Source organism: Diadema setosum, chromosome 4 (assembly GCF_964275005.1).
Source record: "Diadema setosum chromosome 4, eeDiaSeto1, whole genome shotgun sequence".
Lineage (NCBI taxonomy): Eukaryota > Metazoa > Echinodermata > Echinoidea > Diadematoida > Diadematidae > Diadema > Diadema setosum.
Genome location: NC_092688.1, coordinates 44,094,710 through 44,110,245, shown reverse-complemented (window position 1 = coordinate 44,110,245; position 15,536 = coordinate 44,094,710). Strand labels below are relative to the sequence as shown.

At 40.3% G+C, this 15,536-nt stretch overlaps 1 protein-coding gene across 1 annotated transcript; it reads right to left on the bottom strand.

The window, feature by feature from the left end:
* Nucleotides 1-2,119: 2,119 nt before the first annotated feature.
* On the bottom strand, nt 2,120-14,826 carry LOC140227926 (uncharacterized). Its single transcript, XM_072308307.1, has 12 exons — nt 14,544-14,826; nt 12,739-12,888; nt 11,367-11,569; nt 10,376-10,603; nt 9,680-9,796; nt 8,320-8,471; nt 7,720-7,840; nt 7,183-7,342; nt 6,341-6,543; nt 5,150-5,423; nt 3,775-4,051; nt 2,120-2,210 (listed from the first exon to the last, which is right to left on the bottom strand). The coding sequence occupies exons 1-12, from the start codon at nt 14,824-14,826 to the stop codon at nt 2,153-2,155; spliced, it is 2,226 nt and encodes a 741-aa protein (XP_072164408.1). The 3' UTR covers nt 2,120-2,152.
* Between the last annotated feature and the right edge of the window lie 710 nt (nt 14,827-15,536).

Below are 15,536 nucleotides of genomic sequence, written 5' to 3'. Positions count from 1 at the left end.
TTCAGTACAGTTTTAGCCAAGTATACACTAGGTATATTTAAGGCCATAGACACGCCAGAAAAAATGTACTCTAAACTGTCAAACAGCAGCAGCATACACAAAACAAAGGTTTTAGAGACTATGTCAAGAATTTTTATTTGCACTTCCCACTAATAATATCTTAACACTTTTCTGTTATAGTTTTATAAATCTTTCCATCATGGTAACTCTAAATGCATTCTTTCATGAGATACAATTCAACTTTCTGAAGGAACCATGCATCAATACTACATACTGAACACATATTTCACATCTTTCCTCATTCTAAACCGACTAGACATATTGACTTCTACAGTGTAATACACAATAGACATTCTATTGGAATGAACTCTGCAATAATTTCGTACTCCCTAGGATACAGCCAGTGATAAGTGAATTGCAATCAACTGAGGTTTCATTAATCTGTGAATTGCTGACCATATGTTAACATACAAGTGGTCATCAATGGAGATTTTGTGCTTGTTCTACACTAACCCTTTGTGTCCTTTGAATGCTGATTGGCAGAGAAAACCCCATAGCATTATACACTCTGTCTAAAGTCCCTGAGACAGAAAGGGTTAAAGGCAGTAATAAGGTGGAAGGGTGGGGAAATGGGTGCAATTACATATATATGCATACAGGTGGGTTTGGAAGTGGAAAAATCATAAAATTCCTCAGCTTTTTCTCGTACAATACTTCCTGAGCATGTGGAAAATATATCCTGTTTGGCTTCAAGGGTTGTAGCAGGCTGTAACCCAATAAATACCCTGGGACTAGTAAAGCTACACCGAAACTGGAAAATGAAAAGAAGTATAAGAAACAAGCAAGATGTGGAGAAAATTGATATTGAGCCTGATGAAAAGTATCCATTTCAAAACAGGCCTCTTGCACAAGCAAAATATTATCCCCTATTTGTAGCATGTGAACAAATATCTAAATTGAGCTTGATGGCAAACAAATGATAAATATTAAGCATGATATGTTCCTGTAAAACCTTGAGAAATAAGTAACTCACCCTGCAAAGAATGGAAGCATAGCTCGCTATTTGCACACAGAAGGAGACAAGCACACTATCACCCAGAAATCATGAAAATAGCCCCACTTTGTCGAAACGCACTCTACAACACAGCACCAAGGCATAGTAGAAATATTTCAAAAAATAGCATAATCTTTCTCTGTCTATATAAGTTAATCTATTGCTCTTCATCTACATTTTGAGTTGACTGCACAGTAGTAGGGTCTTCTAATTCTGCTGTTTATAATCATTCCACGAATTCAAACTTGAAGCGTCATTATAATTTGTGGTAAAACAAAAAGTAAAACAGTCATCTATTAAGTCACTAATAAAGTAGTCATATTAAGTTTAGTGGAATATTTGAGGTGTACCTTCAATTACATTGTCATAAAGATTTTCATTCATTAAATGATTCAATATGGTCATGGAGCAAATAGCATCATGTATATATACAAGGAGGCCACACTCACATAGTTTATACTTTAATAATAGATCACACATCTATGTAATGACAATATTTTTGCACTTCTCAGTTTATAAAAGGGGATGACAAAAATTAAATTTTCAGTGAGAAGGTTAACCAAGAAACAGGTTGCCACCTAAGGTGACAGATAGTCCATGCTCACGGAAGTTTAATATATCACACAGTACGCATATACACATCCAAAACCTCTCTTGTGAATCTATGTAGCACCTTGCTTACCTCAATGAAAACAGCAATGCACTTGACAAATTGCACATCTTCAGGTGTGAACATTTTGGTATATTCAACCCCAAAGCATGCACTACTTACAGTATAGAATCCAGGAATGACAGCAGCTGAATATTACATTTATATATATCAAAATAAACTTTCATTGGAGATTTTGTTTTGTTCAAAAATTTGATTTTTTGAAGAGTTTGCACAGGTGAAGATTGATTTGTCATTTGCATAGTCGAGTGGCATGCAAGAATAGTAGGGCTTGGCAGCATTTTCTTTACATTCATGAACGTCAGCAGAACATACAATGTCATTCACATACTCGCTTGTTGGTGAACAAAAGGCCGTAGGATTTGTCGCTTCCTGCCCGCTGCCCACTTCCCTGAACAGAAGCATGGCAGTGCAGGATTGAGAGGCGTTTATTTCTTGATCTTGTCAAGGCATGCTGACACCACTGCCGTCCATCCCGTCTGGTGGCTGCAAATATCAAAAGAGAGATCAAGAATAAAATGGGCTCATATTCAGCAAGAGCTAGGCATCATCACACAGTGGTTAGTCAGGCGCAATCTCTTCAAGAAAAGAATGGAAGTATAAGTGTATTTAGGATTTATTCATCCTTTCGATCATCACAGGGCTCAATTCATTTTGTGAAAATTCTCAGCACACCTTCACTCTACAAGACCTTTCTAGAGTAATTTTAGTCACAAAGTGACTAATGCCAGGACCTACGTACAGGAATGATATCAAACTACAGTTGAACCTCTCGTATCCGGACAAGTCGGGACCGGGGCTCATCCGGATAAGGGATTTGGCCGGATACGGGAGACTCAATGCTTTATACATGTACATACTTACACATACACATGTACTGATGTAGCCCATTGTAGTACCACATGTAGTAATGTGTATACTGCAACCTTTTCATTGTTACACTCAGTAAGAGACCCCAATATAGAGGTTCATGTTTGCAAGAATGAAATCATTTTCTTTTATAAATTCTTGGAATGATTTACCTAAATAATTATTAAGAAATGTATCAAGTAGATCTTGAAAATAACCATACTCGGCAAAGTCGACTGTAGGTCGCCATTGTTAGATTGAGTTGGGAATCCCCCTTTCCTCCCGTAATTATTAAAAAAAATCACGGCGAGATTGCGTCCGTATAATAGAGAGATCCGGATAAAGGGAGGCCGGATAAGAGAGGTTCAACTGTACCCTCGTTACCAACAATGCATGTGATCACAACTATAGTGCACTCCGAACCCAAACAGTTTTTTACTTCTGCCAAGGAAGGAGGGGGTTAAGTGATCATCGTTGATCATTGTTGGTTTGTCTGTTTGCAAAATAACTCAGAGTTGTGAGCGGATTTGAATGAAACTTGCAGGAAAAGTTGATAATGACACAACTCATAGAAGATTCAATTTGGTAGTGATTCAGGGATTTTTATGGATTTTTGAAAGATTTTTGTTCTTTTTGCAGATAGGGTAAATGAACTTAGGAATTCAAGCTGCTCATATTTGAGGTTTGCATAAGTGCTCTAAAGCGCATGCTCTTCTTGGGCAAGGCGCCATGTAGCTGAAAGTTGCTGACGTATACAAAAGGCTTTTATATTGGGAAATTTAGCGATTTTCAGTATACTGTAAATATGGGTGGAAATGAGCTGCTAGCCGGAAATCTGCACTCTATGAGTGCATTTCTAGGATTAGCAAGTGGATGAGTGAGTGAATTCTAACCACACAATATCAAAATTGTGGTGTGAGTTAATTGAATTGAATCTGCTCCAACTTCTGTTCTCTAAATATAATACTGATCCATAAAAGACAACGTAAAGGAACTGAAGCTGCTATACAGATACCAGGGAGGAATAATGTAACGATACATCGTACAATGATCATGATTAGTTTTCACTAAAGATACACATCATATTGGACAAAAGTGGTAAAACAAATTAAATGCCAAGCTCAAACTATTCAAGTCCAAACCAATGATGAGGCTTCACAGGGAACCCGCTTTTTAGCTGTCTCCTTCACCCTCTACCTACCTTGCTCCAACGCCCTTCCCAGAGTCGCCATGAAAGTACTCGTAGAACAGCACCAGCTCCTTCCAGTTCGGATCGTCCTTGTAGAGGGGGCATTCCCCGTGGCACGGCCTCTTGCCTGTCTCGTCGGGCAGGAAGAGCTTGACGATGCGGCCGGAGATCTCCTTGGCGACGTCCTTAAGGCGCATCATGTTGCCGGAGCCAGTGGGGCACTCCACCTTGAACGCCTCGCCATAGAAGAAGTCATAGCGCTCCAACGCTTCGATGATCAGGTAGTTGACTACCAAATGGACAGAACGTATAAAGGGAAACTTGGTGATTTTAGATATCGGTACCTTCCTAACCCTGATCACAACACTTAAATTTCACTGTGTATGCTTGCTATTTGTTGGAATTAGTTGTTCTTGTGTGTGGTCTAAAATTTTATCTAAAGATGCATTAAAAGTTAGTGTAGAATCATTTTTGTACAGGGGTACATAAAGGACGTTTGTCAGTGCCCCAATGTTCATTCTGAAATCTACTCATATGCCTTTGACACTATATTTGTTTTCTATCTGGCCTGATGAATCTTTTAAATGATTCCAGTCTCATCTAACACACTGCTCAGGTAATAGGTAACCTTGACCTTTCAACTCTGACCTTGTGCAATCCTAGCTCATGATCATCTCATTGAAATTCTCTGCCATACCCCACGGCTATTTCATACTTGCAAGAGGGCAACTTTCATAGCAGCATTGGACTAAGTTTTGCGATTTCTGCCAGTTGGCATGGTAACGGACATTTTGTAAAGCCCATCTTGCAGTACATTGTATATGCCAGATATTCTGTGAATCTAGACCTGTAAGACAATGTCACACCTGGTTAAACCTGGGATTAAGACCCACAACAACAGACACAGTAACGAGTGTGAACAATTTCTAAAGAACCAAAGTCAGCAATTTTCCTACCTTGGAGACGACATACATTGCATTTCTGTCACATCATGAATACACTTGGCTAGGATGATTGTGAAATATATGACACATAGATACAATGTCTTTCGTGCAATGGAGCATACCAACGGTAATTCACAAGAAGGTAGCTTATATCTACCCTATAGATAATGGAAATTTAGATTGCGTAAATGTGCATGACTCATCATGATGCTTAACAGACAATCACTGATGAAGGCGTGTTGACACATGCATTTGCAATGTCCACCTAGTTCAAGTTTTTTTTTTTTAGTTCATAGTAAGAATGTAAATCATGAAATGGAGTTAACCCTTTGGGTGCTTTCAGTGCCGATTGGCGCAGAAAACCCCATATCATTGTACAAACTGTCCAGATGCACAAAGAGGGTTAAATTTCGTTCAATAAGACTGGGTCAAAGTGTGCTCACCACAGAGCCAAATGGGTCCTCTCCAATTACTGTTTCCACCGAAAAGGAAGGTGTTAGACTCTCCCGGGACGTAGTCCACCCTGTACTCCTCCTCCCCAACTTTGAAGAGGAACGGCTGGCTGGCGTGGATCTTGGACAGCGAGCGGATGCCGTAGGGCGAGAGGAACTCCTCCTCGTCCAGCATGTACTTGAGCACCCGCTTCAGGTTCTTGCGGGGCGGGATGCCCAGTAGATGGCGCCCTTTCCCCGTGTCCTCCCTGGTCATGTAGGCAAGCTGCAAAAAAAGTGTGAGAGAAGGAGTGAAAAATAATCATAACTTCACTTCTTTGGCACATCTTGTTACTTTAATACTACAATGGCAAAAAATGACTTACTCAAGATCACTCTTGAAAGTGGCTGTTTTGTTGTTGTTGTTGTTGTTTCCTCGAATGCACTACTAAATAGAACACAGAAAACTAAACTAGAATTACTTGCTCATGCAATTATCTAGACTTGTACATGAAGATACACAATATGGTCAGCAGATATATATTGGCGAAGATGTAGGCATGTTTCAAACACACTTTCACATGATCCTCAGCCCAATACATCTAACAATGAGGTTGTCTAAAGTTACTTAAGTCCTTATGAAAAGACAGTTACAAACTGCTCTCCTTCATCAACCCACTGAAGACTACATGTAGTTCCATGTATACTCCAGCAGGTGTCTATAGCAGATGTGTATTGTAGCAAAATCAGCTCATCCTCAAACGGGTTATACTATACCATTCTGGTATGCATCAGGGCTGCTAAAGTGCACAGTCAATAAACTCAGGAAAGGTTCAAACAAGCAATTTGTCTTTTGTTATTTGTCTAGTGGAGATGACGCCTGTCCAGTGATCAGGAAGTTGTAGGTTCAAATCCTGCTTGAGTATGTACACCCATGATTTTTTTATCATGGCTACTACTAAAACACTCATCAATTCAGTGCTTATTTATGTCTATGTATATGTCTATGTAGGGCAATTTGTCAATCAGTTGCAATTTGGGAGATACCCGGGTGAAGCATGCATCTCATTAATCAAAAATACTACTTTTGACAATCTAGGAGGATCTTATCATAACTTCTCTTGTGAAGGCACGACGAGATATTAAGAATGTTTGAAGGAGTCCCCTCCAAAATCAGGGAGAGAACTTGCTAGCTTGGCTTACATGGGAGGAGAGGTCAGGTCTGTGCTTCATGAACCAGTCCAGTCTCTTGTAGAAGCCAGGCAGTTTGCCAATGATCTCCTCGTCGAGGGTGAGGGAGGCGAAGAGCGGGATCAGCCCGACCATGGAGCGGATGCGGAGAGGGATGGTGCAGGTTGGCGTCTTCAAGACGTCGTAGTAGAAGCCATCATTCTCGTCCCAGAGTCCTTTGCCAAAAAAACATGAGACAAATTTATCATACAAAAACATCAGCACTGTCTCATGAAAATTGGAGTTCTTTGTGAGCCAAATGTATCCTGATGCTCAATATCATAGCTTGTGATGGTAGATTGGTAATATCCTAGCCAAAGAAAATAACTACCAGTAAATAAAGAAAGTATCTCGGCACTGTTGAGGCTACGACTGATAAAATACATCCTTCTTTCAAATGATAACATAGGGTATGATTAATATTTGCAGACATTATTAAAATGACTTCATAGTAAACCAAAAATCCCTCAAGGCATCATAGATGAGGGATATCATCCCTGATTTGATTTTTAAAACATAACAATTATCAATGTAATCCAAAAGAAAGTACCTACATTATTTGATGTCAACATTGATTTTATTTTTTCCAAAAATGTTGTGAAAGTGAACAAGTTTTTTAATGTCCTGAAAAATTCATGACTTTTGAGATATGAGGTCATGTCACCCCAGGGCTCTGTTGCATAAAAAGATGCAATCAAACACAAGTCAGGTATCAGTCAATCAAAATTGAGCATGTTTGATTTTTCTGACTTATGCTTGATCTCAACTTTTATGAAACAAGGCCCAGGGAGGGTAAAATGAAGTTCTGATCATACCTCCTCCTCCCGCCATGTTGTTCATGGCGTCTATGATGCCGACAAAGTGCTCAAAGAACTTGCTGGCCATGTCCTCGTAGGTCGGGTCAGTCCTGGCCAGCTCGATGGCAATGTCCAGCATGACCACGCAGAAGAATGCCATCCACGCTGTACCATCGGCCTGCAGAGGACAGAGGGGAATTAGATTGGGGGGGGGGGGGGTGAGATAATATCACATATGGATATCAATGTACAATTGTAGGTTATTCCTGAGAAATAGAGAATTAAATAAAGCTGGTTAAAGTGTCATGGCGCAACATTTGAAGATAACATCTTCATTGTGCCACTCTAGGAAAACGTTTGGTTATTCATCATCCTGAATATTTCTTAGATATTGTTTAAGCTAAATTTCACATCTCCTCACATTGTTCACATAAGAAACCCCCACAACATTCACACTAAAGAAAATATAAACAATAACAAGAGAATGCTGAATATTAACCTCTCATTCATCACATTCTCTCAAATTGGTAACAGAAACAATAGAATGACTCAAACCTGTTCCAAATGACCTCCAGTGGGCAGGGGTCGTGACCTGTCAAACACTCCGATGTTATCCAGACCCAGGAAACCTCCAGAGAAGATGTTCTTTCCATCGGGATCCTTGCGATTGACCCACCTGCAGGGAAACAGGCGAAAAAACCTCATCAACTTGTTGTAGGAAGGGAACCCTGAACAAGGTTAAGTTCATGTTAGGAAGATAAAGAATGTTCTAACCACAGGGGCTGCAGTGGCGGATCTATGGGGGTGTTTAGGGGGTATAAACCCACCCCCTCCCTTGGGCTCATTTTTTTGTATGTATTTGTATGTGTGTGTGTGTGTGTGTGTGTGTGGGGGGGGTTAAGTGGGTTCAATCCCCCCCCCCCCCCCACCACCCCCGGCTTCTTTTTTCTTTCCTTTTCATGACCCGTTTTCATTGGGTCTACCCCCCTCCCCTTAGCAAAAAGCTAGAGCCACCCTTGATTTCAAGTGCTACTTCGGGGAAGTAATAACCTCAAAACCTCCCCCAGGAGCTTTTCAATCCCTCTACACAGATCCTGCAGTATGTTCCCTCCCATTCCACTCATCATTAATACTACAGTGATCCTCATGGTATACCATGTGAAGTTGATGAGGAGCTTCTGGAAGCAGCGTGCCAGGAAGAGTCTGTCCCTTTGACCTCTGACCCCAGTCATCTTGAACACCCTGAAGACGGCCCAGGCATGGACGGGTGGGTTCACGTCACCAAACTGGAACTCATAGGCTGGTATCTTGGGTGTAGAAAGGAAAATAGAGATATAAAGACAGATAGGTAGATAAACGGATCAAAATGTGAATATGTGTGCCCACTGAATTTTCAACAAACCCGAGGTGCTTCTCCTTGCAGCTACAACGTACACAAAAAACAACTTGAGACTAAAACATGACTTACTTTCAGCAAAAGACTTCTTAATAAGCAGTAAAGAAGCAGTATTTAGTAAAACAAGGGAGTGTTTGGATACTACCCCAGCAATGGAAATGGGTAGTGGTGTACAATGCAATCAACTCAAGATCAATACACACTATATACCAATAGCCACACTGTGTACTTGCTGCAAGAGAACATGAGCGTGACCACGACAACCCGTCTTCTGACAGTCAAGACTGTGGCATTCCATGGGACGAACAACTGATACAGCACACACCATCAGATACAGCATGTTGAGGGCTATAACCCCCAATAACCCGAGTCTAGACGGTGATGATCTCCAAAGTTGCTGCACCAAGGCTGTGGTATATATCTCCTTGATCATTACATAATCTGTAACCATAAATTCCTTTCAACAGCTCTGAAACATATTTAATTTCAATCCACTCCCTAGTTCTGTACCTGAAGGTCTTATTTTTGCTTTCATGAACCAACTGCATAATGTCCACATGATATATGGAAGCTTGCTCAAAATTGTTTTAATTCATTATTCTGAACTGCATTTATAAATGTTCTATTTCCATGAATTTATCACTGCTTTGATCTATATGGGGAGAGCGCACTCAACATGGATTGGATTGGATTGGAATTGGATTAGTTTGGATTGGATTGGCCCGGATTGGATTGGACTGGATTGGATTGGGCTGGATTGGATTGGATTGGGATTGGGATTGGATTGGATTGGATTGGATTGGATTGGATTGGATTGGATTGGATTGGATTGGAGTGGATTGGATTGGATTGGATTGGATTGGATTGGATTAGATTGGATTGGATTGGATTGGACTGGACTGGACTGGATTGGATTGGATTGGATTGGATTGGATTGGATTAGATTGGATTGAATTGAATTAGATTGAATTGCATTGGATTGGATAGGACTGAATTGGACTGGATTAGATTGGATTGGATTGGATTGGATTGGATTGGACTGGATTGGATTGGACTAGACTGGATTGGATTGGATTGGATTGGATTGGATTGGATGTTATAATTTATTCAATAGCTCACCTGCCCATTTGGTGCCATGTACCACTCCCTGAGGAAGAGGAGCAGCTGCTCCTTAGCGAAGTAGGGATCAATCTTGGCAAATGGAATCATGTGGAAGGCCAGGTCCCATGATGCATACTGGAAAATGGGAAAATTGAACAGAGAGGTTGAAGTTCAAGGTTCACATGAGAAAAATCATCACACACACTCACAAAATATGGATGATGGGGCCAAGTTATTCATCTATGTTTTATTCTCCAGTAAAAACTCTCTGAGAGTTTGCCAAACTTTATACATCTGGCTAATACACTGATTACAACAGATATGGAAAAATGTTATGGAAATGTTGAGACCAATAATAGAAAGTATGATTAATGTCCCCATTATGAGGATCCTTATGTGAGAGAATATGAGAACAGAAAAGCAATCATGATTGCAAAGAACAAACAGACACACACAAAAAAATGACAAAATATAAAATCAGTGGTATTCTTGCTCACATACAAAAAGTGCACCACTTCAAAGTTAGGGTGCTGGTCTTCTATGATTTACTGGTTTTCAAGTACCAGTAGTCAATTCACTGTCCATTCCTCAACTTTCACTACACGATAGGTATCCCTTATCACTCCTCCAGACATTTTCATGGGGGGCATGGGGGGGGGGGGGTGGCATTGGGGTGGGTGTGGCATTGGGGAGCAGGGAACTCTTTTGCCTCACCCAAGGGTACTCCCACTTGTCCGGCATAGAGATGATGTCCCTGTTGAACAGGTGTTTCCACTCCACGTTGCGCCCCTGGCGCCGGCTCTCAGGGGGGTTGGGCATGGCCTGGTCCCCGCCCAGCCAGCTCTCCACGATGTAGTGGTAGAACTGCTTGCTCCACAGCAGTCCAGCGTAGCACTGGCGTGCCATATTCCTCTCGTCCGGGGTGGAGTTGGCGGGGATGATCTGTCCAAGAGAAAACAAGCAGGAAGAAGTGAGTAATGTCAAATCAGAAACATGTGAGGCATGGAAATTTCGCAAACTCGGCGGTCTTTTTCGCAACATAAAATTGTTTCCGAATTGTCACTGGCATTCATTGCAATGAGGTAGACAAAACCTTTCCTGTGCATTTTGCTTTCGTGATTCTTGGCTCCTTGCTATATTTGCAAAAGTTTCATGAAGGCGGATATTTCTGTTTTTACAGTATGTAGTTAATGTACAATTATGTTGTCATAATTCTGCGAGTGGTGTTTAGCCAAAGATGTTACTCCCCTATATCATAGCAATATGTTTCTTTCTCTTGACAGTTCCAGCTCATGATCCCACAGGTGATCCTATGTACAACATATGTGGACAGTACCAAGGGGATGGCACGATTACATATCAGTGTTGTCAATTTGAAAAGTTACCAAATTCAAATTATTATATTTCATGGGGGTTTACATCCATTCTAAAATCTTTTTCAGTGATCTGCATTCAGTATTGTGTGTGCATGTGTGTGTGAGGTTTTTTTTTTCAAAAATACAGCTGAGCCTGAAGACCAACTTTTCCTTCTAACAGAAAAAGCAAGTCGTGATGAATGGTAGCCTTTTTTTTTTTTTTTAATCTAGGCATACTGACATTTTTGTATCAAAAGATGAGACATACAAAAACATAATGCTTCACAAAAACAAGCAAAAATGCACATAAATGCTTGCGAGAAATGGAGAAAGAGAAAGAATCATTATACCTGATCATAGAATTCGTCCGTCTCTTTGATCCTCGCCTCGAAGACGGCGTCGAAGGCGTCTGCCCCAAAGTACGTGCCGGGATCCTCCTTGTCGGAGAAGAATCGGCACCTGAGGACAACCTCCTCCCCAGCAGGGACCTCCAGAACGTAGAGTGCTGCACACTTGGTTCCCCTGCAGCGAGTGTCCACGGCATCTTTCTTTCCTGAGTGCAAGTAAAAAATAAGAAAATAAACTTCATCATGCTCATTTGGTCTCTCCTTTCCATTACTTATAAGTCATAAATTTCTCTAGCATATTTCATGAAGCAATTTTTTTTTTTTTTCACCACCCACCATCATATAGTTAATACTGTGTATCTTTGTTTTGTACGAATACAGGGCTCTTTTTTTTTAATGCAGTTCCTTGGGCTCTGAAAAGATGTGATTCCTGATCTTGAGTTCAATAGCTTATGCATTATTTATCTTACACAAACCATCTTATCTTATTATGGTGAAACAAGAAATGTTCGCATGCATTTTAATTTCCTGAATTTTGCATTAGCCAAGATTTGCGAAATTAAAAATGCATGTGAAAGTTCTTGTCTACATTACTAGCATTGAATACAAGTGGCAATTCGGGAAAATTTCATATCGCGATAAAGGCCGTCGGCTCAATTTGCAAAAATTTCATGCCATGATATTTCTTGCTTCAGAGTATCCTTGTTCTAGATGATAAATCAATGTGATTCCTGATCATGGATTCAACCATCAGTACAGCTATCTTACGCATCGCCAATCATAACATAACGCTCATGCAATATTTGGAACATGTAGTTACATTTTTAGAAACTTTGAAGGCATACCAAACTACTAGAGAAGCACTCTGAGAGCGCAGACCTCCACTTATCAGCTATAATTGCCACCAATGATCTTGTTCTTTCCAGCCATATATGCATACGTATCAAATATAATGCAGAGTGAAAATCGCCCAATTTCCCAATACAGAAGCCTTTTGTTACGTCATCAACCCTCAGCTGCACGCCTCGCCCTAGGAGAAACTAGAGCACTCACTTTAGTGCCTGTATGAAAACCTCAAAAATGCGCGGCTTGAACTCCCAAGTTCATTATCCTACCTGCCAAAATATTGAAAATCCTTCATAAAATCCATACAAATTTCCGAATCACTACCAAAATTTAATCATCTGTTCCTTGAGTCACTCTTGACCTTTCCTGCAAACTTCTTTTAAATCCGTTCACAACTTTTTGAGTTATTTTGCACACGGACAAACAAACCAACGGTAATGAAAACATAACCTCCTCCCTTGGCAGAGGTTATGAATCTTCCTCTCCAAAACAAGAGGGTGCATATGAACAGTTTCTGATACCAACTGACCTTCAATGACGTAGGCATTGAAGGCATCTTTGAAGAAGGTAGTGTAGTGCTCCACCCCGTACAGCTTGGTCATGTTGGTCTCATTCTCTGTAAACAGCATCTCAGGTCTCTGGCCGTCAGGTCCATTGTCGCACACAAACAAAAACTTGTCTGCAAGAAGAGGTAATATTTTTTTTAAAGGAGAAGTCCACCTTCATATAAATGCAGATTGCATGAATGCAGCAATATTAGTAGAACACGCCAGTGAGAGTTTTAGGAAAATTGCACAATCCATTCAAAAGTTATGAATTTTTTAAGTTTCTGCTTGGTCACTGCTGGATGAGAAGACTACTACAGCATGTTATGTGACATGTGTAGAACAATATAGAAAATTCAACATATTTTCACTTTTTTCACACAAAAAACAAATACTTAACTTGCCTCTTTTAAAAGGCAGGGGGAATGATCTTACCCTTAAAGGGATCGTATAGTTTTAGTTGAACCTAACTTTAGGTTTCTAACATTTTTGGTGAGAAAATGAAAAACCTCCTATGAAATAAAATAAATATAATTTTCCCAAAACTTTCCCTGATGTATTCTACTAATATTGCTGCATTCACTAAATCCACATGTCTATGAAGGTGGACTTGTCCTTTAACGTTTCCCGGCTATGGTGGGGGGGGGGGGGGGGACCACAAGTGGAAGGAAAATGTCAGACTTGAGTCAAGTGTCGAGTGCAACCGAGCAGAAAATATGTGGGCAATCGAAGCTGCAGGCTGCATTCAGGTTTGTGTGCATCATACATTCCTTCATTTCTTGCCCTTCATGTTTATTCTCTAACATGAGGCATTCATTAAATTGTCATGCATTCTCCATCTGAAAGCTTTTGACAGAGGTTTACTGACCGTCAAATCAAACAACATACAAGCGAAACAACAAAAAGGCATTGGTCTACTCTTTCCACACATTATTGTACACTGTTCCCATGCGGGTGCAGTAAGTTTGCATAACAGGATCTGGTTGCATTAGATTCATTGAAATGACTAATACTTTCTTGTTATGTTGGTTTTGCAGCATATCAGGTTTGTATGGAAAACATTTACAGAACTTTGTTGACTTTAGGAAGATATGAAAAAATGCTCAGTCACTGCATGACTTTGCTGAATTTGTGTTCTCTTATGCAAAATTCATTTACAATCAGGGAGAGACATCAGGTGTGGCAAGTTCATATATCTCAGAGTGTAAAACCAGAAATGTTCACGTGCATTATGCTTTTGTGAATTTCCCGAAAGCCAAGGTATGTGAAATTAGAATGCATGCTAAAGTTCTTGTGTACACTATATGCATTGCATATCAATTAAGTGGCAAATTCACAAAATGTTCATGCTGCAAAAAAAAAGGCCGACAGCTGAAATTCACAAAAATTTCATGATGTGAAAACTTTTTGCTTTGCAGTATGTGGCTTCAGACACATTCATCCCTTCAAAAGATCTGGGCCCTGTTTCATGAAGCTGTTCGTAAAGTTACGCACAACTTTATGAACGACATAAGTATGGCAAGCCAAGTGGGTTTCCTAATCATTGTTAATTTCAATAGCTAAAGTTAATGATAGGTTTGCGGATGATAATGACCATTCTTACATTCTAACACACGTTTTTAGTTGAAAGTGTATTTTTCCCGATGTAGATGAAATATTGACATACAGTTATACTTCGTTAAAACATAAAAAAAAAATAGGTACACATTGGCACTTCATATTCCAGTCGTTCGCAAAGCCATGCGAAACTTTACGAACAGCTTTATGAAACACGGCCCTGCACACTAACCCAAAGTCTGATGGGAACACATGGTCCTGCCGTCCTTCATGAGGGTCATCTTGGGTTTCATGGTGCATCCCTCGTGGGTGCAGCCCCAGATCCAGGTGTTGCGGTACCACAGCGTCGGCAGCACATGGATGGTGGCGGTCTCGGGGCTGCGGTTCGCGACCGTGATGCGGCACAGGATGTCGTTGGGCGTGTTCTTGGCGTACTCGGCAAACACGTCCCAGTATTTGCTCTCGTTAAACACGCCTGCGGTCAGAGCAACAGATGGACTTTGTTGTTGATGCATTTGTTTTCTGTCACACTGATAAGCTATCAAGGTACATACTAAGTGACAGCAGATAGCATACTGTAATGTAGGAGGAGGCACAATTTAATTCAACAGCTCAATACCAGAGCAACACTTTCGTATTTGGTAACTGGCTATAAGCCCTCTCAGACATGCCTATGCATCCAAGTACCACTTTTCATGGAAGAAAAATTGAAAATGGGGAAAATTATTTTTTTTTTCTAGGCTCTCTTTCCAAAGACATGCACTCACATGTAAACCTAACTTAATAAGTTCTTTTGTTTTTGTTTCTTTACTGAACACAGCAAAACATGCCGATTTGGGATGCAACCGGACACATGTATATTGTTTTACTTTCCAGGGTGCTACATAACTTTCTTTTACCACTTGCCCGGTCGGGCAAACAGATTTTCAATTTTGCTGCAAAACACTTGCCCAAACATTAATTTTACTTGCCCGAATAGAAAGTCTAAAATAGAAGAAAATAATACAGAAAATCATGTGTTAGTCAAGGGTTTAATAAACACACAGTCATTGGAATAAACAGCAAACATTGATTTGCACACTTAAACATAATGGATTAACAAACTTGGTACGATCAAGTGTTGTCATTGCATTGCATTCGGGTTTCTTCACGAAAGTGTTGGAAAGTTTCTGAAATGAAATATAAAGTGCACTGCATCACTAAACAGCCATTATCTTCTGTATGA

Excerpts from the sequence above, each read along its gene's own strand:
- LOC140227926 (XM_072308307.1), bottom strand. The coding sequence starts at position 14,826 with ATGCATCAACAACAAAGTCCATCTGTTGCTCTGACCGCAGGCGTGTTT. Across the intron at positions 10,604-11,366 it reads CGGACGAATTCTATGATCAG|ATCATCCCCGCCAACTCCAC; the intron begins GTATAATGATTC and ends TCTCTTGGACAG. Across the intron at positions 7,841-8,319 it reads CTCCTCATCAACTTCACATG|GTGGGTCAATCGCAAGGATC; the intron begins GTATACCATGAG and ends GTTTCCCTGCAG.